Source organism: Phyllobates terribilis, unplaced genomic scaffold (assembly GCF_046119375.1).
Source record: "Phyllobates terribilis strain yellow unplaced genomic scaffold, ASM4611937v1 Scaffold_38__1_contigs__length_12584779, whole genome shotgun sequence".
NCBI classification, from domain to species: domain Eukaryota; kingdom Metazoa; phylum Chordata; class Amphibia; order Anura; family Dendrobatidae; genus Phyllobates; species Phyllobates terribilis.
In genome coordinates, this window is record NW_027362798.1 from 6722530 (window position 1) to 6749340 (window position 26811).

At 48.2% G+C, this 26811-nt stretch overlaps 1 protein-coding gene across 2 annotated transcripts; it reads right to left on the reverse strand.

Moving 5' to 3' along the window:
* Positions 1 to 4194: 4194 nt before the first annotated feature.
* Positions 4195 to 26206, reverse strand: LOC141182963 (dynein axonemal heavy chain 12-like). Of its 2 annotated transcripts, none has more exons than XM_073661026.1 (5): positions 26124 to 26206; positions 10862 to 11046; positions 10450 to 10570; positions 9032 to 9314; positions 4195 to 4294 (listed from the first exon to the last, which is right to left on the reverse strand). In XM_073661026.1, the coding sequence occupies exons 2-4, from the start codon at positions 11000 to 11002 to the stop codon at positions 9283 to 9285; spliced, it is 294 nt and encodes a 97-aa protein (XP_073517127.1). In that variant the 5' UTR covers positions 11003 to 11046; positions 26124 to 26206; the 3' UTR covers positions 4195 to 4294; positions 9032 to 9282. The 2 variants fall into 2 exon arrangements, with proteins under 2 accessions (XP_073517127.1, XP_073517128.1); XM_073661027.1 differs by lacking the exon at positions 26124 to 26206 and adding an exon at positions 14529 to 14637.
* Between the last annotated feature and the right edge of the window lie 605 nt (positions 26207 to 26811).

The window sequence follows — 26811 nt, forward strand, 5'->3', positions numbered from 1 at the left end:
ATGAGAAACTCCTGAGGAATGTAGGAAAAGATAGTCAACCTCTAAGACACTGCAGAATCACAAGGGAGAGTTTCTAAAGGGAAGGCAAATGCACATACATTATAGGACAAAACTCCTAGTCACCGAATTCTGCTTTTTTCATTTAGTCCCATTGCCCACGGTGTATAACATCCGGACTCTCAGCCCCCAGTTTATAAAATCCGGCCTCTCGCCTCCCCCGGTGTATAAAATCCACCCCTCGCCCCTAGTTTAGTATAACATCTCTCCCCTCGCCCCCCCCGCCAGTGTATAAAATCCATCCCCTCAACCCCACTGTATAACATCCAACCCCAAGCGCTCCATTGCATAACATCTGGCCCCCAGGGTATAACATCCGGCCCCCAGCCCCGGTGTATAACATCTGTCCCCTCGCTCCCTCCCCCTGGTGTATAACATCCGGCCTCTCGCCCCCCCGGTGTATAATATCCGTCCCCTCGCCCCAGTGTATAATATCCGTCCCCCCGCCCCTGGTGTATAATATCCGTCCCCTCACCCCTGGTGAATAATATCCGTCCCCTCGCACCTGGTGTATAATATCCGTCCCCTCGCCCCTGGTGTATAATATCCGTCCCCTCGCCCCTGGTGTATAATATCCGTCCCCTCGCACCTGGTGTATAATATCCGTCCCCTCGCACCTGGTGTATAATATCCGTCCCCTCGCCCCTGGTGAATAATATCCGTCCCCTCGCCCCTGGTGTATAATATCCGTCCCCTCGCCCCTGGTGTATAATATCCGTCCCCTCGCACCTGGTGTATAATATCCGTCCCCTCGCACCTGGTGTATAATATCCGTCCCCACGCCCCCCGGTGTATAATATCCGTCCCCACGCCCCCCGGTGTATAATATCCGTCCCCTCGCCCCTGGTGTATAATATCCGTCCCCTCACCCCTGGTGTATAATATCCGTCCCCTCGCACCTGGTGTATAATATCCGTCCCCTCACCCCTGGTGTATAATATCCGTCCCCTCGCACCTGGTGTATAATATCCGTTCCCTCGCCCCTGGTGTATAATATCCGTCCCCACGCCCCCCGGTGTATAATATCCGTCCCCTCACCCCGGTATATAATATCCGTCCCCTTGCTCCTCAGTGTATAACATCCAGCCCTCGGACAGTATAACATCTAGCCCCTCGTACCCCTAGGGTATAACATCTGGCCCCTCGGCCTTGTATAACATTAAGACTCTCGCCCCCCACCAGTGTATAACATCAATCCCCACGCCCCCCGGTGTATAACATCCGCCCTCCCATGCTGTGTGCTGTTACTAACATATGACAGAACGGCTGGTGGTGCAGAGCTCTCTGATACCAGCGCGGTCCTGTAATAGGAGCCACCGGGGTAACAAGTCTGGATATTACATTTCTTCCCTCCTAAATCTTCCCCCATCACATGTGAGTGATATTATTAAGGAGTGGAAGGAACTGCAGCAACTCAGGAGACCCCAGAACATTACAGAGCGGGGTCACTGAGTGCTGAGGAGCAGAGGGCAGAACGCTCTCCTGACTCCATAACTGCAGAGTCCAGATCTACTTTGGTAACAACATCACCACAAACACTGCGCCCCCGCCTGGAGCTTTATGGCCGAGCAGCTGCATGCAGCCTTACATCACCAAGCACGATGCCGAGCGTCGGATGGAGTGGTGTGAAGCCGCCACCACAGGACTCTGGAGGAGACCTGTTCTGTGCAGTGACGGATCACACTTCTCTATCTGGCATCTGATGGACGAGTCTGGATTTGGTGAATGCCAGGAGAACGTTACCCTATTAACTGCATTGTGCCCGCTGGGCAGTTTGGTGGTGGAGGTATGGCCTTGTTTTTAGGGGGTGGTCTAGGCCCCTTAGTTCCAGTGAAAAGATATCTTAATGCTTCAGCACAAGACATTTTAAACAATTGTAGCTTCCAACCCTAAGGGAATAGAAGAGCAGAACTGTTTCCCACACGTTCTCAACCTCAACCCCACTAAACACCTTTAGGATGATTAATTAGAACAAATACTGGAGAATGGCAGCATAAATATGTCACCGCCACATAGGGAAGAGCAATGTCAGGCACACATCAATTACATTGCCATATGTCTGCTCAGGCTTAGAATGGCTGACCACTCGGAGAATGACATAATACCTACAAAGAAACCGAACAAAAGGTCATTAAAGGAATTGACATAAAACCCCTTTATTAGTCCATCCATGGTTATAGAACGACACTGCACAGAGGAGGGCACACACACCATTGATAGAAAATATTACAAACCGCACCTAGGCCATCCAAACCACTGACTATAAAGAAGATCAATTGTGGCAATGAGTCATATACAGGGGATGCCGACACCTACAGATGCCAAAACATTCCTATATAGGGACCACCATCTCAATATGCAGAAATGACTACTGCCCCATAGACGTCATTGTAAGTACACCCCAAGATTGCTTTACTGTGACAAGATCAATTGTGTCCTATGAAAACTCAAAGAAAAGAGGGGGGAACATAACATAGATATGGAAAGAACATAGGAATATGGTGAAATGTATGAAGGTGCTCGGCATATTGAGCTGTGATATCTGTAGAGGGACGGACTCCATATTAACATCCTGGATATGGATTAGAATAGGAGGCCATAAAAGCCCCTGTAGGTGTAATGTGGAGGGGGCACAATACCTTTCTCCATGTAGTGTATAATAAATAGAACATGGTATTGGAAAGTTTGCTGCCAGCCATGATGTTTGCACAAACCTGTTTCGATCATTTCCCTGACCACGTCACGAGCGTGCCCCTCTATGGTGACGAGAGCCCCCAATGTGCTGCGAGTCTGCTGGGACAATTTGCCTCCTCGCAAATTGCTCCAAATACCCAGATGTACCTCTATAAAACCCTGCTACAAACAGCATGGAAAACTCAATGCAGATGGATTAATTTTATGCTGGTATTATGGGAAATCCCATACAATGTCTTCCCTTATTGGTAGATATGACGAGAGTAGAGATGAGCGAATGGATTTGCAGGACTCTGGTCCAACAGTCCGGTCAGTATTCCACGGCCGCAGGACCGGAGCCCCGTGAACCGGCATCTCCGGCTCCTCTTTTGATGTCGATGTCATAGTTGTGGTGTGAGGCACAAATGACATCACGCCTGGCCGGCTAATCAAAAGAGGAGCCAGGGATGCCGGCATATAAGAGGCGGTTAGCAAGGCTCCCATCCAACAGCCACAGACTACTAACCTGCTCTCTTAGACCAAGGTCCTGCAAATTTAGTTGCGCATCTCTAGACAAGATGCATGAATCAATGCAAAATCCCAACAATACTATGGAGCCTTTTGGGTACCTTCAAGATATTGAGCCGCTGTACAACTGCAACCCCCAGGAGAAGACCCCTGGGCAAGAACACTACATGGGCTCTTTGCAGTCTAATAACGTACTGTGAAATAAGCTGCTTGCATCTTTGGATGTGAATGTGGGTCCCCTTACCTCTGTTGCACCAATGGTATATCCCCCCCTGGAAACTCCTATAAGCTGCGTCTCTGGGTATGACAGTCTATTAGCAGGAGAACTCATGAAGTCTGTCTATGAATGTATATACATGTATTTCTCCCAGAAAATTATTACAATTACACGTTTTGTTGTTCACATGTTTATTTCATTTGTGTATATTGGAACAACACAAAAAGAAGATATTAGTCAACAATTTTGGTTCTCAAGTCCTCAGACAGTTCTCTTCTCCTCTTTCTGTTCTCCCTGCTTAGTGTGGCACGTAACAACGCAAAGACTGAGTCAACTTTTCCCCTTTGTATCAGGTTTCAGGTGTGATTTTCATATTGCCCGCACCTTTTACTTGCCACAGGTGAGCTTGAACGAGCATCACATGCTTGAAACAAAATTGTTTACCCACAATTTTGGAAAGATGCCAACAATTTTGTCCGACCCATTTATGGGGTTTTGTGTGAAATTATATCCAATTTGCCTTTTTTTGTGTTGTTCCAATACATACAAAGGAAATAAACATGTGTATAACAGAAAATACACATGCAATTTTTTATGGAAAAATACTTCATTTTCTGGAACAACTTCAAGGGTGCCAACACTTCCGGCCATGACTGTTTATAGTGAAGCAACCTTGATCAGTAAAGGAGCTTATGCCGTACCTCTGGGCCACTGCCGATAGCTTCATGCACTTCACTTGTCCAGAACATGAGACACACAGAGCACGACCTGTCCCGGCCATTCCCTCACCCAGTCTTTTCTTGCAGTCGCAGGGTATGCCTTTTAAAAAACAAAGTTAAATTACGTTGACAGAAGCATTTAAGAGAGGGACAACCTTACTAGTATTATCTAGCAAATTCATTTCTACCGATTGCAGGTAGAAGATCTGCTACCTGGCTCTATTGCAAGAGATACATCATCCACAAATCATTCACTGCCGCCAAATAATCTTATACAAATATAAAAGAACTAGATGGTGGCCCGATTCTAATGCATCGGGTATTCTAGAATAGGTATGCGGCCGACCGGGTGCAATCAGCAGAGCTGTGTTTAAATTTGGCACCAAAATCGCTGATTGGTCGCGTTCGGCAACCGCGACCAATCAGCAAAGCGGTGTTTAAATTTGGCGGCAATATCGATGATTGGTCGCGGGCGGCGGCCGCGACCAATCAGCGAACCGTGTTAGTGAGGACTGGAGAGCGTGTTTAAATTTGGCACCAAAATCGCTGATTAGTCGCGACCAATCAGCCGAGCGGTGTTTAAATTTGGCGCCAATACTGCTGACTGGTCATGGCCGCCGACCGCGACCAATCAGCAGAGCGATGCAGAGTGGGGTTTAAATTCGGCGCCAAAATCACAGATTGGTCGCCGGCCGTGACCAAACAGCAGAGCATTCTTTAAATTTGGCGCCAAAATCGCTGATTGGTCGAGGCCGGCGACAGCGACCAATCAGCAGAGCGTTGTTTAAATTTGGCGCCAATCTCGCTGATTGGTCGCGGATGGCGGCCGCGACCAATCAGCAGAGCGGCGTTTAAATTTGGCGCCAATCTCGCTGATTGGTCGCGGCTGGCGGCCGCGACCAATCAGCAGTGCGGTGTTTAAATTTGGCACCAAAATCACTGATTAGTCGCGGCTGGCGGCTGCGACCAATCAGTAGAGCAGGGTTTAAATTTGGCACCAATAATGCTGATGGGTCTTTGCCGGCGACCGCGACCAATCAGCACAGCGGGGTTTACATTTGGCCCCAATGCTGCTGATTGGTCTCGGCCGGCGACCGTGACCAATCAGCAGAGCGTTGTTTAAATTTGGCACCAAAAACGCAGATTGGTCGCGGCCGGTGGTTGCGACCAATCAGCAGAGTGAGGTTTAAATTTGGCGCCAATACTGCTGACTGGTCACGGCCGACAACCGCGACCAATCAGCAGAGCGTTGTTTAAATTTTGCGCCAATACTGCTGATTGATCTCGGCCAGCGACCGCGATCAATCAGCAGAGCGTTGCTTAAATTTGGCGCCAATCTCGTTGATTGGACGCGTCCGGCGTCCGCGTCCAATCAGCACAGCAGTGTTTAAATGTGGCGGCAAGATCGGTGAATGGTCGCGGCCGCTATTTAAATGTGGCGCCCAAATCGGTGATTGGTTGCGGGCAGCGGACGCGAACAATCAGCAGAGCGGTGTTTAACTTTAGCGCCAAGATCACTGATTGGTCGGGTGTGGAGAGCGCGACCAATCAGCGAATCGTATTGGTGAGGAGCGGGGAGCGGAATCGTATTAGAGAGGACAGGGGAGCGCCCCTGCCTGTGCGGCTACTTCCGCTGCGAGAACCCGGGACATGAGCGGGCGCTCGGAGCAGAAGTATCCCGACCCGCAGCGCCGCTCCCCGGTCCCCCCTTCACACCCTAGCCGCTGATGTCCCCACAGTATCCGCAGGGTGTTACAAAGGTCCGGACATTTGTGTTCAAAATCGCTGATTGGTCGCTGGCGCTGCCCGCGACCAATCACCGATTTGGGCGCCAATTTTAAATATCGGCCGCGACCAATCACCGATCTTGGCTCCACATTTAAACACCGCTGTGCTGATTGGTCGCCGACGCTGGGCGCGACCAATCACCGATTTTGGCGCCACATTTAAATTTAAATAGCGGCCGCGACCAATTGGATGTCAGCGCCGCTCCCCGGTCCTCCCTTCACACCCTAGCCGCATGGATGTCAGCGCCGCTGCCTGTGCGGATAGTTCCGCTGCAAGAACCCGGGACATGAGTGGGCGCTCGCAGCAGAAGTATCCGGACTCGCAGCGCCGCTCCCCGGTCCTCCCTTCACACCCTAGCCACTGATGTCCCCACAGTATCCGCATGGTGTTACAAAGGTCAGGACATCTGTGTTAAAAATCGCTGATTGGTCGCTGGCGCTGGCCGCGACCAATCACCGATCTTGGCGGCAAATTCAAACACCGCTGTGCTGATTGGTCGCCGACGCTGTGCGCGACCAATCACCAATTTTGGCGGCACATTTAAATAGCGTCCGCGACCAATCAGTACAGCGGTGTTTAAATGTGGAGCCAAGATCGGTGATTGGTCGCGGCCGATATTTAAATTTGGCGCCTAAATCGGTGATTGGTCGGCGGCAGCGTCAGCGACCAATCAGCGATTTTTAACACAAATGTCCGGACCTTTGTAACACCATGCGGATACTGTGGGGACATCAGCGGCTAGGGTGTGAAGGGAGGACCGGGGAGCGGCGCTGCGGGTCGGGATACTTCTGCTGCGAGCGCCCGCTCATGTCCCGGGTTCTCGGAGCGGAAGTATCCGCACAGGCAGCGGCGCTGACATCCATGCGGCTAGGGCGTGAAGGGAGCACCGGGGAGCGGCGCTGACATCCAATTGGTCGCGGCCGCTATTTAAATGTGCCGCACAAATCGGTGATTGATCGCCGACTTGGCCCGCAACCAACCACTGATCTTGCGGCCAAAGTTAAACACTACGGTGCTAATTGGTCGCGGACGCTGACAGCGACCAATCACCGATTTGGGCGCCACATTCAAATATCGGCCGCGACCAATCACCGATCTTGGCTCCACATTTAAACACCGCTGTGCTGATTGGTCGCCGACGCTGGGCGCGACCAATCACCGATTTTGGTGCCACATTTAAATAGCGTCCGCGACCAATCCGCACAGCGGTGTTTAAATGTGGAGCCAAGATCGGTGATTGGTCGCGGCCGATATTTGAATGTGGCGCCAAAATCGGTGATTGGTCGCTGTCAGCGTCCGCGACCAATCAGCACCGTAGTGTTTAACTTTTGCGGCAAGATCCGTGATTGGTTGTGGGCCAAGACCGCGACCAATCACCGATTTGTGCGGCACTTTTAAATAGCGTCCGCGACCAATTGGATGTCAGCGCCGCTCCCCGTTCCTCCCTTCACACCCTAGCCGCATGGATGTCAGCGGCGCTGCCTGTGCGGATACTTCCGCTCCGAGAACCCGGGACATGAGCGGGCGTTCGGAGCAGAAGTATCACGACCCGCAGCGCCGCTCCCTGGTCCTCCCTTCACACCCTAGCCGCTGATGTCCCCACAGTATCCGCATGGTGTTACAAAGGTCCGGACATTTGTGTTAAAAATCGCTGATTGGTCGCTGGCGCTGCCCGCGACCAATCACCGATTTGGGCGCCAAATTTAAATATCGGCCGCGACCAATCACCGATCTTGGCTCCACATTTAAACACCGCTGTGCTGATTGGTCGCGGCTGATATTTAAATTTGGCGCCCAAATCGGTGATTGGTCGCGGGCAGCGCCAGCGACCAATCAGCGATTTTTAACACAAATGTCCGGACCTTTGTAAGACCATGCGGATACAGTGGGGACATCAGCGGCTAGGGTGTTAAGGGAGGACCGGGGAGCGGCGCTGCGAGTCCAGATACTTCTGCTGCGAGCGCCCGCTCATGTCCCGGGTTCTCGGAGCGGAAGTATCCGCACAGGCAGCGCCGCTGACATCCATGCGGCTAGGGTGTGAAGGGAGGACCGGGGAGCGGCGCTGACATCCATGCGGCTAGGGTGTGAAGGGAGGACCGGGGAGCGGCGCTGACATCCATGCGGCTAGGGTGTGAAGGGAGGACCGGGGAGCGGCGCTGACATCCAATTGGTCACGGACGCTATTTAAAAGTGCCGCACAAATCGGTGATTGGTCGCTGTCTTGGCCCGCGACCAATGACTGATCTTGGCGCCAAAGTTAAACACTATTGTGCTGATTGGTCGCGGACGCTGACCGCGACCAATCACCGATTTGGGCGCCAAATTGAAATATCGGCCGCGACCAATCACCGATTTTGGCGCCAAATTTAAATATCGGCCGCGACCAATCACCACAGCGGTGTTTAAATGTGGAGCCAAGATCGGTGATTGGTCGCGGGCAGCGTCGGCGACCAATCAGCACAGCGGTGTTTAAGTTTTGCGCTAAGATCAGTGATTGGTCGGGTCCGAAGACCGCGATCAATCATCGAATCGTCTTGGTGAGGACCGGGGAGCGGCGCTGCCTGTGCGGCTACTTCCGCTGCGAGAACCCGGGACATAGCGGGCGCTCACAGCAGAAGTATCCCGACCCGCAGCGCCGCTCCCCGGTCCTCCCTTCCGCATGGAGGTCAGCGACGCCGGCGGTCCTTCCGCTGCTACCGGCCGGGAGATGAGCGCCTCGCGGCGCTCATCTTCCGGCTGCATCTCCATCCCGCAGATGGGTCCGTCGGTCGGGTTCCTTCTGCTGTTGCCGGCCGGGAGATGAGCGCCTTGCGCCGGTCATCTCCCGGCTGCATCGCCGCTCAGCTCCGTCCCGCAGATGAGCCGCTAACGGCCGCCATCTTTTTTTAGAAATCCCCCGGCGCTGATTGGCCGCTGCCGGACCAATGAGCGACGCGGGATTTCCTGGACAGACAGACACACAGACAGACAGACAGACGGGATAAGACGATTATATATATAGACTAGATTAGTTCCAATTAATGCTTTTGGTCTGTAGGTAGATCCGTACCATTCGTGACCGAGCAATAACATCATGCACGCTCCTTAACATGACATCTTCCCCTTGGATGAGCCACTTCTCCACGGCCCCCCGAGCCTCGGAGGTGGAGATGGTCTGGATGAGCTCTACGCGTTCCCCCTCGGTGCTGTACATGGCTTTGATGTCCAGGTTAGGAAGGAGCTCCAGCTTTGCTATGCCTTCAAAGCCCTTCTTTAGATGTGGTTGGACCCGCAGAGGATCTTTAGTCTCAGAGAGAATTTCTAGCATTTCATTGTTGTACAGGAAGAAAAAGCTAAAGCGAAAATGCACAATATGATAAAGATGTCATTAAAGTATTGGGTCAGGCGCCATTTGTATTAGTGTCTATGTGAGAAAATAGAAAAGCAAAGCTTTAAAGTAAAGATTCAGTCCCCATACACATTGGATTAAAATAGTTTAAACCTGACGATTGCAGCAGGACCGGCCTACCCACTGATGTGTATGGGGGTCTCCTGACTCTCCCCCGATAGAGGATGTCAGGGCCAGAAGGATCGGGCAGATGGGATTTCAATACCCGGTCTTTTGGTTCTCAGGGGAGATAACCCGCTGCCGGAGGTGTCCAGTACCGACTTTCTCCTCTCTCCCCATTAAAACCACATGACTGTTCAGCAGAATAGGTGGGAGTCAGGAGAAATAGCCAAATAACCATTCAGACCACGGGTATCTCATATGTCATGCGTATGGTTAGCTTAAAGGGGCTATCCAGCTTTGGGAACTTTTTTTTATTTAACTGAAATGTGTATTCCCATCTCCAGGATTCTACCCCAATATGTAGTATGCGTAATAATAATAATATTAGCAAATACCTCCAATTAGAAGTTTAGTATAGTTCTTCTGATTTGTTTTGTTGCTTACCCCATGTGCAGGGCATTGCAGTAGCTTAGGTTACGACCACTAGCAAATAACTGTCACTATATGAGTGGTCGTAACCATGGATACCGAAGCTACTGCAATGCCTTGCACATGGGGAAAGCGACATAGTGAATCAGAAGAACTATACTACACTTCTAATTGGAGGTATTTGCTAATATTATTATTATTACTACGCCTACTACATATTGGGATAGGATCTTGGAGATGGGAATACCCATTTAATTGCGAGTATTTGCGACAATTCAGTTTCATTAAAAATGTTGCACCGTTAGGCTTTTTGTTTCCTGCACATTCAGCTTTGATGTGATCTGTGGTCATAAATCGGCTAAGAGGAGCTGAAAAAAGACAGATTAAAAATAAGTCCAATAGCCAGCGCAACACAGAGCCAATAGAAGGCAAACAGTGCAAAATTATTAATGAAATCCAATTACAAAAATGATTTCAATGCGTTTAAATAAGAAAAAAAAATATTTAAGGAATATATACAATCATTGCAACAAGTGAAAGGACTATACCGTGGGAAAAAAGCCTCTTCTTCTCCAGATAGGCATTCAGCCCTTTCATGATTTTATCCAGAAGCACATTGCTGTCCTGAAGTTTCTCCAGAAGTCCGGTCAGAGAAGTGGCGCTTAAAACCTAAAACAAAGTAGATAGCCCATAAGTAAGATTCCATTATATAGTTATAGAGACTGAAAAAAGGTCACATTCATTGACTATTGTGCCAATAGTTTATATTAAAAGAAAAATTAGAACCTATTTGGATAGAAAATAGAAGATGCGGGAGGCTGGAGTCCAGGCAGTGCGGAGCCCCATAACCCGGGATCCTTGTGATGGAAGCATCAGGACACGGACTCTTGGAAAACATCAATCCTGGATGCAAGATGACCGTGCTTTCTTGTATCAGTCCACCATGAAGCATCCATTTACCTTCGGGTCTTTAACGCAATGTTTCATGATCTCTCTCCAGTTTCTGTCCACAGTCTGGAATAAGCGTCCTTCTTCAGGCATTTGCTGCATGATGTCCTCAGAAGAGAAGATTAAAGCCACTGGGTCGGCACCTTCAGCCATTCATCAATGGTTTCCTGGATCCTTATCAGTCGTTCCTCCCATTGCTTAAAGGAGGAGAGCAAAAAGTTAATTACACATAAAATGAAAAGGATAGAAAAAAAATGCTATCATTTTAGAAGATAAATTATCAATGGATATGAATTCTGAATTGTTGGACATTTGTAGGGAAAGTTTGGCGAGACTCCTTGATACCATCCCCTTTACATGTAAGCTGGAGCCGCATGTAACTTTAGCCTCGGAGATCCTAATGAAACCTTAGCTTCTGCTAATAAGCAAGTGAAGATTTTAAGCTGAGTGACAACATTTACTGTGGGTGGGAACTCCTTAATCCCTTCAGGACCGGATAATTTTTTGTTTTGCATTTTTTCCTTCCCTTCTTCAAAAAGCCATACATTTTTTAATTTTTCCATTGATATAGCTGCAAGAGGCTATGTAATGTGCTGTAGCTTAACCCCTTCCCAACATATGACATACTGTTAAGCCATATGCCATGTTCCTGCAGATGTGCAAAATTTGGACCTGGGCCCCCACCAGCATGTTGGTCAGATGTATGGGCCCTTGTAGCATTCTAGATCCGATAATGATGCGCGTGTTCGTCCCTGCCTTGGATGTTTCCCATTGTAGCCCCATCCTATAATAATGTCTCTCATTCTAGGCCCCTTCCTGGTATAATGTTCCCCATCCTGCGCCCCTTCCTGTTATAATATCCCCGATCCTGGGCCTCTTCCTGTTATAATATCCACCTTCTGTGTATAATACCCCCCATCCTGAGCCCCTTTCAGCAATAACGTCCCAATCCTGGGCTCCTTCCTGGTATAATGTCCTTGGTCCTGGGCCTCTTACTGTAATAATGTCCCCCATCCTGGCCCCTTCCTGTAACAATGTCCCCAATCCTGGTACAATGTCCCCCATCCTATAACAATGTCCTCCATCCTGGTATCCTGTCCCCCATCCTAGGCCCCATTCTGGTATAATGACCTCCATCCTTGTGCCCTTCCTGGTGTAATGTCCTTCATCCTGGCCCATGTCATGGTATAATGACCCCCATTCTGGTATAATGCTCCCTATCCTGGGCCCTTTCCTTGTATAATGTTCCCCATCCTGGGCCCCTTCTTTATATAATGCTCCCCATCCTGGGCCCCTTCCTTGTCTAATTCTCCCCACCCTGAGCCCCTTCCTTGTCTAATGCTCCCCATCCTTGGCCCTTTCCTGGTATAATGTTCTGTCGTTCTTTTCTAATACATTAAATAAACAAAAATAAATGATTCTTCTTACCTTCCTGCGCTCCCACGACATGCGGCGTCTTCTTCTGTAGCTGATTTCAGTGTGCCGGCAAGGGCAGCGCATGACGTCACTTCCATGCGTCGCTCGTGACTGGCACGCCGACATCAGCTACTGGCCTTTGATTGGCTGGCGGCATGCATTGCAGCTCAGGGACCCGGCATGTCCCTGCGCAGCAATATACTTCAGCCGAATGTGCGTCCTCAGACTGTGGAAGTGCCATAAATATATGAGATGGGAATACCACTCTGCCACTGTGCGTTCCTTTATGCACTTTACCCTCCTTTTTGGCACTCTTTGTGGTAAGAGACTACCTTAAAAAATGTTTTATGTGACATGTATCTGATTATTTGTGGGCAGGAGCATTATTTAGATGGATACCTGATGCATATGGCAAGTGTAAATCCAATGACTATGGAATACTTCTGGATTACTTTTTGATATATTATTACACTCATTGGATTGTCTTGATATACTAACCTTATGCTATATTATCTATATTGCTCATGTCCCACTGTGACCATATGCGTGACCATATATGTATACTTTGTAACATATCTTGCTACATTGGTAATCTAATTAGTGTCTTTATACTATCCGTATTATGTCATTTCTCTTTTTACTATGTACGTTTTTTAACTTGATGGAATAAAAATTTATATTTTTTACGCCAATTAACTCTTTCTTCTCCTATGTACCCATGTGTTTCATGAGTTGGCTCAGTTTGGCAAATCTGGGATATATTTCCCCCCGGATATGCCAACTTTACCCCTATAGGGTCTATTTAGTTGTATCACTCTGAGTCTATGTCTGATCCAGAGATACAATAATGAACATGAATCCTTATATATCACGGATCTTGCAGCCGCCTTTACCTGCTTGGACATAAGTGTTACATAGTTACATAGTTTAAAAGGCCGAAAAAAGACAAGCGTCCATCCAGTTCAGCCTATTTCTTGTGCACTGCAGCTATTCCGCAGCGTTGATCCAGGGGAAGGCAAAAAAAAACCATGCGGTATAGGCCAATTTACATCATTGAGGAAAAATTCACTTCCCGACTCCAATCTGGCAGTCAGATTAAATCCCTGGATTAATTAACTATCACTAAGCATAAGATGTAATTTTATTGTTCTCAAGAAAGGCGTCCAGTCCTCTCTTGAACTCATTAAGTGAGTTGGACATCACCACTTCCTCTCCCAGAGAATTCCAGAGTCTCACAGCTCTGACCGTAAAGAATCCCCTTCTATGCTGGTGCAGGAACCTCCTTTCCTCCAGACGCATAGTGTGCCCCCTCGTCTTTGTCACCATCCTTGGTATAAACAGGTCATGGGAGAGATCTCTGTACAGCCCCCTGATGTATTTATACATGTTTATGAGGTCTCCCCTAAGCCTTCTCTTTTCCAACGTAAATAGGCCTAATTTGGACAACCTCTCTGGGTATTCTAGTCCCTCCATTCCCTTTATTACCTTAGTCGCCCTCCTTTGTACCCTCTCTAGCTCCAATATGTCTTTCCTGAGTACCGGAGCCCAGAACTGTGCACAATATTCTAAGTGCGGCCTTACCAGCGCTTTATACAGAGGAAGAACAATGTTCTCATCATATGCCCCTATTCCTCTTCTGATGCATGCCATGACTCTATTTGCCTTCGCAGCTGCTGCCTGACACTGGGCACTCCAATTTAATTTGCTGTTAACCAAGACGCCCAGGTCCTTCTCCATGTCAGATTTCCCCAACGGTTTCCCATTTAATATGTATGGGTGACTGCTGTTTTTCTTTCCCATGTGCATGACCTTACATTTATCGGCATTGAACCCCATTTGCCATTTTTTGGCCCAACTCCCCAATTTATCTAAATCCTCCTGTAGCTGTGCCCTATCCTCATCTGTATTAACTACGTTACAAAGTTTAGTATCATCTGCAAATATTGCTATTTTACTACGCAACCCTTCCACTAGATCATTAATAAGTATATTAAATAATATAGGGCCCAAGACAGACCCTTGAGGCACCCCGCTAGTCGAGACGCAGTTATAAAAGGAATCCAATTTGTCCGCATTAATCAACTGCAGGGCATCTTGATTGGCAAATAGATTGATCACGTTGGGGTACCAAGTGTTCAGCAACTTTTCTTCTGTCTTGGCACAAGCCAAGGATACGCTGTTCCTCAGGGATTCACATTCTACAGGACCCCTGGACCCGACAAAGAATAAAGCACTTTATCATATTAAACCTGACAGGGCACACCTGTGAGGTGAAGACCATTTCCGGTGACTACCTCTAGAAGCTCATCAAGAGAATGCCAAGAGTGTGCAAAGCAGTCATCAAAGCAAAAGGTGGCTACTTTGAAGAACCTAGAATATAAGACATATTTTCAGTTGTTTCACACTTTTTTGTTAAGTATATAATTCCACATGTGTTAATTCATAGTTTTGATGCCTTCAGTGTGAATGTACAATTTTCATAGTCATGAAAATACAGAAAAATCTTTAAATGAGAAGGTGTGTCCAAACTTTTGGTCTGTACTGTATATATCCACCCATATACAGTATACATATACACACATATACAGTATACATATATACACACCCATATACAGTATACATATATATACACACATATACAGTATACATATACACACCCATATACAGTATACATATATATACACACATATACAGTATACATATATACACACCCATATACAGTATACATATATATACACCCATATACAGTATACATATATATACACACCCATATACAGTATACATATATATACACACATATACAGTATACATATATACACACATACAGTATACATATATACACACATATACAGTATGCATATATACACCCATATACAGTATACATATATACACACATATACCAGTATACATATATATACACCCATATACAGTATACATATATATACACACTTATACAGTATACATATATACACACCCAGTATACAGTATATATATATATATATATATATATATATATATATATATATATACACACACACCCATATACTGTATATATATATATATATATATACACACCCATATACAGTATACATATATACACACATATACAGTATACATATATACACACATATACAGTATACATATATACACACATATACACACACATACCAGTATACATATATATATACACACGCCCATATACAGTATACAGTGCTGGCCAAAAGTATTGGCACCCCTGCAATTCTGTCAGATAATGCTCAATTTCTTCCTGAAAATGATTGCAATCATAAATTCTTTGGTATTATTCTCTTCATTTAATTTGTCTTCAATGAAAAAAACACAAAAAGAATTGTCCTAAAGCCAGATTGGATATAATTCCACACCAAACCTAAAAAAGGGGGTGGACAAAAGTATTGGCACCCTTTGAAAAATCATGTGATGCTTCTCTAATTCGTGTAATTAACAGCACATGTAACTTACCTGTGGCACCTAACAGGTGTTGGCAATAGCTAAATCACACTTGCAGCCAGTTAACATGGATTAAAGTTGACTCAGCCTCTGTCCTGTATCCTTGTGTGTACCACATTGAGCATGGAGAAAAGAAAGAAGACCAAAGAACTGTCTGAGGACTTGAGAAACCAAATTGTGAGGAAGCATGAGCAATCTCAAGGCTACAAGTCCATCTCCAAAGACCTGAATGTTCCTGTGTCTTCCGTGCGCAGTGTCATCAAGAAGTGTAAAGCCCATGGCACTGTGGCTAACCTCCCTAGATGTGGACGGAAAAAAAAATTGACGAGAGATTTCAACGCAAGATTGTGCGGATGGTGGATAAAGAACCTCGACTAACATCCAAACAAGTTCAAGCTGCCCTGCAGTCCGAGGGTACAGCAGTGTCAACCCATACTATCCGTTGGCGTCTGAATGAAAAGGGACTGTATGGTAGGATACTCAGGAAGACCCCACTTCTTACCCCGAGACATAAAAAAGCCAGGCTGGAGTTTGCCAAAACTTACCTGAGAAAGCCTAAAACGTTTTGGAAGAATGTTCTCTGGTCAGATGAGACAAAAGTAGAGCTTTTTGGGAAAAAGCATCAACATAGAGTGTACAGGAAAAAAAAAGAGGCATTCAAAGAAAAGAACACGGTCCCTACAGTCAAACATGGCGGAGGTTCCTGTCACGCTGTCTCTGTATACTGGAGGTAGGGGGCCTAAGCTGACCCTAAGCTGGGGCCCTGACTAATCCCTCAACCTGGAGGTACTGTTAAAGGTACAGAGGTCCAGGCCGCCAGCGTAACCCCTACCTCCTGAAGATCCCTGCACCTCAGTAATCTAGTCCTGAGAAGGACCCCGATCACAACCAAAGGGAACAAGAAATAATATGCCCAAACACAGTATTTAGACGAACGAGACAGTACAAGGGAAAAACCAAAACCACCTTGCATACAAACAACTTCTCAACTACAACAGAGGGAAAACCAACGGGAAAGGAGATAAATGATAAAGCGAGGAAAGGGAAAAAACACTTCCAAATACACTTATCTCAGCAACTCCAAACACCACGATCCGCTCTGTCAGTCTGAATGAAATGCTTTCACCGACACCTCCCAAACAGACCAGCAGGTATATGAAGGAGTCTCACTACAGAAGTATTGATTGCAGCTGGGCGAGGCTGGACCTCATCTAGCCCAGAGAGAGAGAGAGAATTAACTCCCTCACTGCCGAGAAACACAAAGCAGCAACAAGTCAGCTGCGAGAAGTCAGGCTGTGTACTCGTGACGATCTTCGTGGCAACACACCCGTGACAGTACCCCCCCTTCTACGAGGGGCCTCCGGACCCTCAGGGCCAGGTTTATCCGGGTGAGTCGTGTGGAAGGCCCGAACTAATCGGTCTGCGTTAATATCCGACGCAGGAACCCACATCCTCTCCTCAGGACCATACCCCTTCCAATGAACCAGGTACTGAAGGGACCGGCGATTAAAGCGTGAATCAATGACCCTCGATACCTGGAACTCCAAGTTACCATTGACAACCACTGGAGGGGGAGGTAAAAGTGACGGTACCACCGGCGCCACATACCTCTTAAGCAATGATCTGTGAAACACGTTGTGAATTTTAAACGTAGGGGGGAGGTCAAGACGGAATGCCACCGGATTAATAATAGAACTGATTCTGTACGGCCCGATGAACCTGGGACCCAGTTTCCAGGAGGGAACCTTAAGTTTTATATTCCTGGTAGACAACCATACCCGATCGTTCACACTTAGGTCCGGACCAGACACTCTCCTCCTATCAGCCATACGTTTGTATCGGTTCCCCATAGTATTCAGATTCTTCAGCACCCCTCTCCATACTGAAGCGAGTGATGAGGAAAATCGTTCCTCCTCAGGAACCCCCGAAGAGCCCCCCCCACTGAAAGTACAAAACTGGGGGTGAAAACCATATGCCCCAAAAAACGGGGACTTACCAGTGGACTCGCTCCACCTATTATTAAGAGCAAACTCTGCCAGAGGTAAGAAAGAAGCCCAGTCCTCCTGGTTCTCTGACACAAAACACCGGAGATATGTCTCCAAGCTCTGGTTCATACGTTCCGTCTGACCATTGGTCTGAGGATGAAAAGCCGATGAGAATGACAACTGCATCCCCCGCCGAGCACAAAACGCCTTCCAGAACTTAGACACAAACTGAGACCCCCGATCAGACACCACCTCGGAGGGTACCCCGTGAAGCCTCACAATCTCCCCAATGAACACCTGCGCAAGAGTTTTAGCATTAGGGAGAGCCGGAAGAGCGATAAAATGTGCCATCTTGCTGAACCTGTCCACTACAACGAGTATGACCGTTTTACCCGAAGACGGAGGGAGGTCCGTAATAAAGTCCATAGACAGATGAGTCCAAGGACGCTCCGGGATCTTCAAAGGTAAGAGGGCCCCAGACGGACGGGTATGTGAGGTCTTAGAGCGCGCACAAACCCCACAGGACGCGACAAAAGTTACCACCTCCTTATGTAAATTAGGCCACCAAAACCGACGCGAGAGGAGATCCACAGTAGCTTTACTCCCCGGGTGTCCTGCAAAAACTGAGTTATGGTGTGCCTCGATCACCTTTTGTCACAACTGATCTGGAACAAACAATCTCCCTGGAGGTCCAACAGGGGCGTCCCCCTGAGCCTCCAATACCTCCTCCTCCAGCTCAGAGCATACTGCCGAAACCACCACCCCCTCCTGAAGGATAGGAATCGGGTCGTCCGTATTCCCGGCCCCCGGGAAACTACGAGATAAGGCATCCGCCTTTACATTTTTTGACCCAGGACGATATGTAACGACAAAATTAAACCTGGTAAAAAACAATGACCACCTAGCTTGTCTGGGATTCAGACGTTTCGCGGACTCCAGATATAGCAGGTTCTTGTGATCGGTGATGACGGTGACCGGATGAACAGCCCCCTCCAGAAAATGGCGCCACTCCTCAAAAGCTAACTTAATGGCCAAGAGTTCCCTATTGCCGACATCGTAATTCCTCTCAGCGGACGACAATTTTTTAGAGAAAAAGGCGCACGGATGCCACTTACCAGGGGACGAACCCTGTGACAATACTGCTCCCACCCCTACCTCGGAAGCGTCTACCTCTACAATGAATGGCTGAGACGCATCAGGTTGAATGAGTATGGGCGCCGAGGCAAAACATTTTTTCAAAGAGGAGAATGCTTGACAAGCCTTGTCAGACCACCTAGAAAAATCCGTCCCCTTTTTAGTCATGTCAGTGAGAGGCTTAACCATGGACGAGAAATTACGAATGAACTTCCGGTAATAATTAGCAAACCCCAGGAAACGTTGTAGTGCCTTAAGATTCTCTGGCCGATCCCACTCAAGAACTGCCCGCACTTTCCCAGGGTCCATACGAAAACCGGACGCTGAAACCAGGAAGCCTAAAAACTGGAGTTCCTGTACGGCGAACACACACTTTTCCCACTTGGCATACAGTTTATTATCCCGCAAGATCTGTAACACCTGCCTAACGTGCTCCTGATGAGACACCAGATCCGGCGAGTAAATTAGGATATCATCCAGATATATGACAACAAACTGCCCCACCAAGCGGCGAAAAATGTCATTAACAAAGTGTTGGAACACCGCCGGGGCATTAGTCAGACCGAATGGCATGACAAGGTTCTCATAATGCCCCTCCGGAGTGTTAAACGCCGTCTTCCACTCATCCCCCTCCTTCATCCTAATCAGATTGTACGCCCCCCTGAGATCCAACTTAGAAAACCATTTGGCGCCCACGATCTGATTAAAGAGATCGGGAATAAGTGGGAGCGGATACGGATCTCGGACCGTAATCCGATTAAGTTCACGGAAATCCAGGCAAGGGCGTAGGCCTCCATCTTTCTTCTTAACAAAGAAGAACCCCGCAGCCACCGGTGAAGATGAAGGTCTAATATGCCCCTTAGCCAGACTTTCTGAGATATAATCCTTCATGGCCTGCCTCTCAGGACCAGAAAGGTTATACAACCTAGCTTTAGGTAACTTGGCCTCAGGGAGCAGTTTTACAGAACAGTCATACACGCGATGAGGAGGTAGTTCCTGACACCCTTTCTCCGAGAATACATCCTCAAAGTCCGCCAGAAATGGAGGTAAGACCCAAGGAGTAACCGCACCAATGACCGTGTTCATGCAGTTTTTATTACAGAATTTACTCCATTAGCTTATCTCCCTGGTTTGCCAATTAATAACCGGGTTATGCTTAGCTAACCAAGGAAGGCCCAACACAATAAGAGTGGGAAGACCCTCCAACACGTAGCAAGACAACAGTTCTTTATGTATTGCCCCCACTTGAAGTTTTACGTCATGCACAACTTGCAAAAAACTTCCCTGCCCAAGAGGCCTGGCATCGATCGAGAATATGGGGATGGGTTTAGCCAACTCACTCAACCGCATACCTTGAACCCGGGCAAACCGAGCATCAACCAGATTAGCCCCGGCCCCACTATCCAGAAGAACAGATATCCTCTCAGTTCTCGTACCCACCACCACCTCCGCCGGTACGAGAAACTGAGACGAACCTAGGGACGAAATACCTACTCCCAGATTGCCGTCCACCACACAACCTGGGATCAACAGTTTTCCGACGACTCTTCACTCTGCAAGGGACGGGATGGACACCCCCCAATAAAATGTCCCTTTCTCCCGCAGAAGAAACACCTTCCTGCCTTATGGCGCACCACCGGTCCCCTCCCCCGAAATGATGTCCCTCCTAATTGCATAGGCTCCTCAGGACTGACCAGGGGAACCACCATATGAGGGGACCTTGTAGGAGGTGGAGTCATCACAGGGGGTAGAGTTATCCCGCACCTCTCCCGAAGCCGTCTGTCCACGCGAATAGCGAGGGCCATAGCGGCTTCCAGAGACACGGGAGAGTCATACTGTGCCAACACATCCTGTAATTTGTCGGATAACCCATGACAAAACTGGCTCCTAAGAGCCGGGTCATTCCACTGGGTGTCCGTGGCCCACCTACGGAACTCCGAACAGAATTCCTCCGCCGGACGATCTCCCTGCTGGATCCTACGTAACTTAGACTCAGCAAGGGAGATCCGATCTGGGTCATCATATACGAGTCCCAGGGCAGCGAAAAACCTATCCACTGACTGGAGAGCCGGGGAACCCGGGGGAAGAGAGAACGCCCAAGATTGTGGGTCCCCTTGTAGGAGCGAGATGACAATTCCCACCCTTTGTTCTTCACTCCCCGATGACCGAGGCCGCAGCCGAAAGTACAATTTACATGCCTCCCGGAAAACAAAAAACTTGTCCCGCCCCCCAGTGAACCTATCAGGGAGAGCTACTTTAGGTTCTGGTCCGGCTTGCTCCTGAGGATGCCAAACCTTGGACCTAACGTCCGCCAGCTCCATGGACAAACTCTGCAATTGCCGAGCTAGACCGGCTACTGGATCCATAGTAGCTGGAGAAAAACTAAGTGGGTCGGTGAAAATGTCACGCTGTCTCTGTATACTGGAGGTAGGGGGCCTAAGCTGACCCTAAGCTGGGGCCCTGACTAATCCCTCAACCTGGAGGTACTGTTAAAGGTACAGAGGTCCAGGCCGCCAGCGTAACCCCTACCTCCTGAAGATCCCTGCACCTCAGTAATCTAGTCCTGAGAAGGACCCCGATCACAACCAAAGGGAACAAGAAATAATATGCCCAAACACAGTATTTAGACGAACGAGACAGTACAAGGGAAAAACCAAAACCACCTTGCATACAAACAACTTCTCAACTACAACAGAGGGAAAACCAACGGGAAAGGAGATAAATGATAAAGCGAGGAAAGGGAAAAAACACTTCCAAATACACTTATCTCAGCAACTCCAAACACCACGATCCGCTCTGTCAGTCTGAATGAAATGCTTTCACCGACACCTCCCAAACAGACCAGCAGGTATATGAAGGAGTCTCACTACAGAAGTATTGATTGCAGCTGGGCGAGGCTGGACCTCATCTAGCCCAGAGAGAGAGAGAGAATTAACTCCCTCACTGCCGAGAAACACAAAGCAGCAACAAGTCAGCTGCGAGAAGTCAGGCTGTGTACTCGTGACGATCTTCGTGGCAACACACCCGTGACAGTTCCCTGATGTTTTGGGGTTGCTTTGCTGCCTCTGGCACTGGACTGCTTGACCGTGTGCATGGCATTATGAAGTCTGAAGACTACCAACAAATTTTGCAGCATAATGTAGGGCCCAGTGTGAGAAAGCTGGGTTTCCCTCAGAGGTCATGGGTCTTCCAGCAGGACAATGACCCAAAACACACTTCCAAAAGCACTATAAAATGGTTTTAGAGAAAGCACTGGAGACTTCTAAGGTGGCCAGCAATGAGTCCAGACCTGAATCCCATAGAACACCTGTGGAGAGATTGCAAAATGGCAGTTTGGAGAAGGCTCCCTTCAAATATCAGGGACCTGGAGCAGTTTGAAGTGACCGCGGGCAAGGCCGCGCATTGGTATCTATGATCTGGCCCAGCAAGATCCCCACACACAGACTCTATCTTGACAACCGTATCTTTACTCGCATACATTTTTAACACAGCAAAGAAAAAAAAATAATAAATGACAACCGTAAATATGCACAGTAATAACGTGTACTGATAAGCTGACCCTCACTGTCCCTACTCACACGTTACCAGTCCTTTACTCCAGAAGGATGTGTCCCCCGTCGCAGGCCTGTCTGTCTTTGCAGGAAGGCGTCCCAGCCGGAGAAAAAACAGGAACAGCAGAATTCGCGGAAACAAAGGAAGGGATACTTCGGCCTCTCGCCAGAGGTCCCGCTTACAGTCTCTCTGATCCGGATAGAAGCTCTGGTGGGTCCCCTTATGTAGTCCACACTCCAGTAGCAGGGAGTGTAACAGCTGAATCCTTCAGCAGTGCAGGAGCTGGGGAAGGCTCCGAGGATATGGTGTCAGATAGAAGAAATCACGTTGAGAGTCTCTCCTGCGCCACACACGAGGGCCTGCACACCGTCCTGGCTCTTTTCACAGACCACAGCAGACTCTGCGCGCGCTTTTTCCTGCTTCCCACTTTGGTCACGTGACTCTCTAGGGCGGGACACAGGAGGCTCAGTCTTTTTCTCTGTCATCACACCCTGCGCAGGTGCAACCTCTGGCCACAAGGTGGCAACATCATCCTGTGTAATCACTTCTGTAACAGGCTCTATATCAATTATCACAGAACAGCCAGAGACGGCCAGCTCACTACAAGTTTGCCAAAGAAGAATGGTCTACAATTCCAGCAGAGCATTGTAAGAAACTCATTGATGGTTACCGGAAGCGGTTGTTCGCAGTTATTTTGGCTAAAGGTTGTGCAACCAAGTATTAGGCTGAGGGTGCCAATACTTTTGTCCGGCCCTTTTTTGGAGTTTTGTGTGAAATGATCAATGATTTGATTTTTGCTTCATTCTCTTTTGTGTTTTTCCTTGCAAGCAAATTAAATGAAGATAATAAGACCAAAGAATTTGTGATTGCAATCATTTTCAGGAAGAAACTGAGTATTATCTGACAGAATTGCAGGGGTGCCAATACTTTTGGCCACCACTGTACATATATATATACACACACATACAGCATACATATATACACCCATATACAGTATACATATACACACATCTACAGTATACATATATATACACCTATATACAGTATACATATATACACACCCATATACAGTATACATATATACACAGTATAGATATACACACACATATACAGTATACATATATATACACACACATACAGTATACATATATACACACCCATATACAGTATACATATACACACCCATATACAGTATACATATATACACACCCATATACAGTATACATATATATATACATACAGTATGCATATACACATATACAGTATACATATATATATATATACATACATATAGAGTATCTATAATATAACGCTACAAGCGTCCCTCTGTCTGAAGCCTTTATAGTCTGCGCTAGTGCGACACGCCTGCACAGTCTGGCTCCAGACTGAAGAACGCATGGAGCCGTTACAGGTAAGAGGAGTGTATGGTGCTGGAGATCGAGGTATGCGTATACACTGAACACATACCGCGATCTCTGGCGCCATACTTACATACTTACCTGACCGGGATGAGCGCTACCGCGGCGCCTCTGTTCGGTCCAGAGTCCGGGGGAAGAGGGAGGCATTGAAATCGGCACATGCGCATAGCGCTATCCGGCGCCATTTTACTGAAGACACATTTGCAATGTGTCTTCAGCAAAATGGAGCCGGACAGCGTGGTATGAGCACACGCGTACTTCGGCGCCGCACTCCTCCCCCGGCCTCCAGCAGAACGGGAAACAGCGCTGGAGCACAGGGAAGAAAGGTGAGTATAAGTGTTTATTTTCTTGTATGTGTGTGTAGCATGATAGGGATGAGGGGTGCCATACATACCAGGATTGGGGGGTGAGGGGTGCCATACATACCAGGATTGGGGGGTGAGGGGTGCCATACATACCAGGATTGGGGGGTGAGAGGACCATACATACCAGGATTGGCGGGTGAGGGGACTATCCATACCAGGATTGGGGGGTGAGGGGTGCCATGCATACCAGGATTGGGGGGTAAGGGGACCATGCATAACAGGATTGGGGGTGAGGGGACCATGCATAACAGGATTGGGGGTGAGGGGTGCCATGCATAACAGGATTGGGGGTGAGGGGTGCCATGCATATCAGGATAGGGATGAGGGGTACCATGCATACCAGGATTGGGGATGTGAGGGGGTACCATAGATACCAGAATAGGGATGAGGGGGTACCATGCATACCAGGATTGGGGGTGAGGGGTACCATGTATACCAGAATTGGGGGGTGAGGGGACCATGCATACCAGGATTGGGGCTGAGGGGTGCCATGTATACCAGAATTGGGGGGGGGACCATGCATACCAGGATTGGGGATGAGGGGTGCCATGCATACCAGGATTGGGGAATGAGGGGTGCCATGCATACCAGGATTGGGGAATGAGGGGTGCCATGCATACCAGGATTGGGGGTGAGGGGTGCCATGCATACCAGGATTGGGGAATGAGGGGTGCCAAGTATACCAGGATTGGGGGTGAGGGGTGCCATGCATACCAGGATTGGGGGGTGAGGGGTGCCATGTATACCAGGATTGGGAGGTGAGGTGACCATGCATACCAGGATTGGGGAATGAGGGATGCCATGTATACCAGAATTGGGGGGTGAGGGGACCATACATACCAGGATTGGGGGGTGAGGGGACCATGCATACCAGAATTAGGGGGTGAGGGGTGCCATGTATACCAGGATTGGGGAATGAGGGATGCCATGTATACCAGAATTGAGGGGTGAGGGGACCATGTATACCAGGATTGGGGGATGAGGGGTGCCATGTATACCAGGATTGGGGGTGAGGGGTGCCATGCATACCAGGATTGGAGAATGAGGGGTGCCATGTATACCAGGATTGGGGGGTGAGGGGACCATGCATACCAGGATTGGGGGGTGATGGGTGCCATGTATACCAGGATTGGGGAATGAGGGGTGCCATGCATACCAGGATTGGGGAATGAGGGGTGCCATGCATACCAGGATTGGGGAATGAGGGGTGCCATGCATACCAGGATTGGGGGTGAGGGGTGCCATGCATACCAGGATTGGGGGGTGAGGGGTGCCATGTATACCAGGATTGGGAGGTGAGGGGACCATGCATACCAGGATTGGGGAATGAGGTGTGCCATGCATACTAGGATTGGGGGGTGAGGGGACCATACATACCATGATTGGGGGGTGAGGTGTGTCATGCATACCAGGGTTGGGGGTGAGGGGACCATACATACCATGATTGGGGAATGAGGTGTGCCATGTATACCAGGATTGGGGGGTGGAGGGACCATGCATACCACAATAGGATGGGGGCAGCACAAATACCAGGATGGGAGACCATATACCAATAAAAATGCTCGCCACCCGGGCGTAGAACGGGTTCAATAGCTAGTACATATATACACGCATATATACAGTAATACAGCATATACATACACATATATATACTGTATATCCCCACACACACACATATATACAGTAATACAGCATATACATACACATATATACTGTATATACACACACACACACATATATACAGTAATACAGCATATACATACACATATATACTGTATATACACACACACATATATATATATATCTGGCGACAGGGCCCCGCTGCGTCCTCTGTGTCTCTGTACAGATATAAATAACACGTACTGGATCCAGCACAGGTGACAGTCTGCCATAGAGCTGACATGCAGTACATACACTGTGTTATGGGGGCGCTCACCTGTGCGGACCCCGCGCTCCGGCCGCTACTTCTCTGCTCATATAAGGTCTCTCTTTCTGCCATTAAATAATTCGGTTGTCATGGCAGCGGAGGCGGGGCGTTGGTAGGGGGCGTGTCTGATATAGGACAGATTGGGGCGGGGCTGTCATGCAGTGTTTGTCTCATCGCTGTAATTTCCTGCTGTTGCCACCTGGTGGACAGCATTGGTCAGTACGCGCTGAGAATGCTCACATGGTGGGGGAGGGGCAGCTTATATATGTATATACACAGTCACAATCCAGTTAGGGTTATGTTCACACAGTGTTTATTTAAACGATTTTTTCCACATTATAAAACTCAGTGTTGTCAGGAAAAGCATTGCATGTATTTTTGATGTATGCCTCATACAAAATACATTTTTGAAGATTTTTTTTTAATCTTCCATCCTATACTCGGGCACTGGCTGTATATTGTTGAGGCCCCGGGACTTGCTTAGATCCGCTGGGTGGCATTGCCAGCTACATTGCAGTAAATGGGTGACCTGAAATCCCACATTCATCCTGTGACCAGTTAGGGACTGTTTTTTCTTAAAGAAGGGGCTCGAGTTATTAATCCCAGACAATCCATTAATGGAGTTTCCAGTAGTATAATAATGATGATTTATCCTGGGGGTGGGTTATCAATATCAGATCGGTGGGCTCCGACACGC

Bases quoted from the DNA above. Each gene is read 5' to 3' on its own strand.
- LOC141182963 (XM_073661026.1), bottom strand. From the start codon at position 11,002: ATGGCTGAAGGTGCCGACCCAGTGGCTTTAATCTTCTCTTCTGAGGAC. The intron at 10,571-10,861 runs GTAAATGGATGC...ACTTTGTTTTAG, and splicing joins ATTGCGTTAAAGACCCGAAG to GTTTTAAGCGCCACTTCTCT. The intron at 9,315-10,449 runs GTATAGTCCTTT...TTTTCGCTTTAG, and splicing joins GAAGAGGCTTTTTTCCCACG to CTTTTTCTTCCTGTACAACA.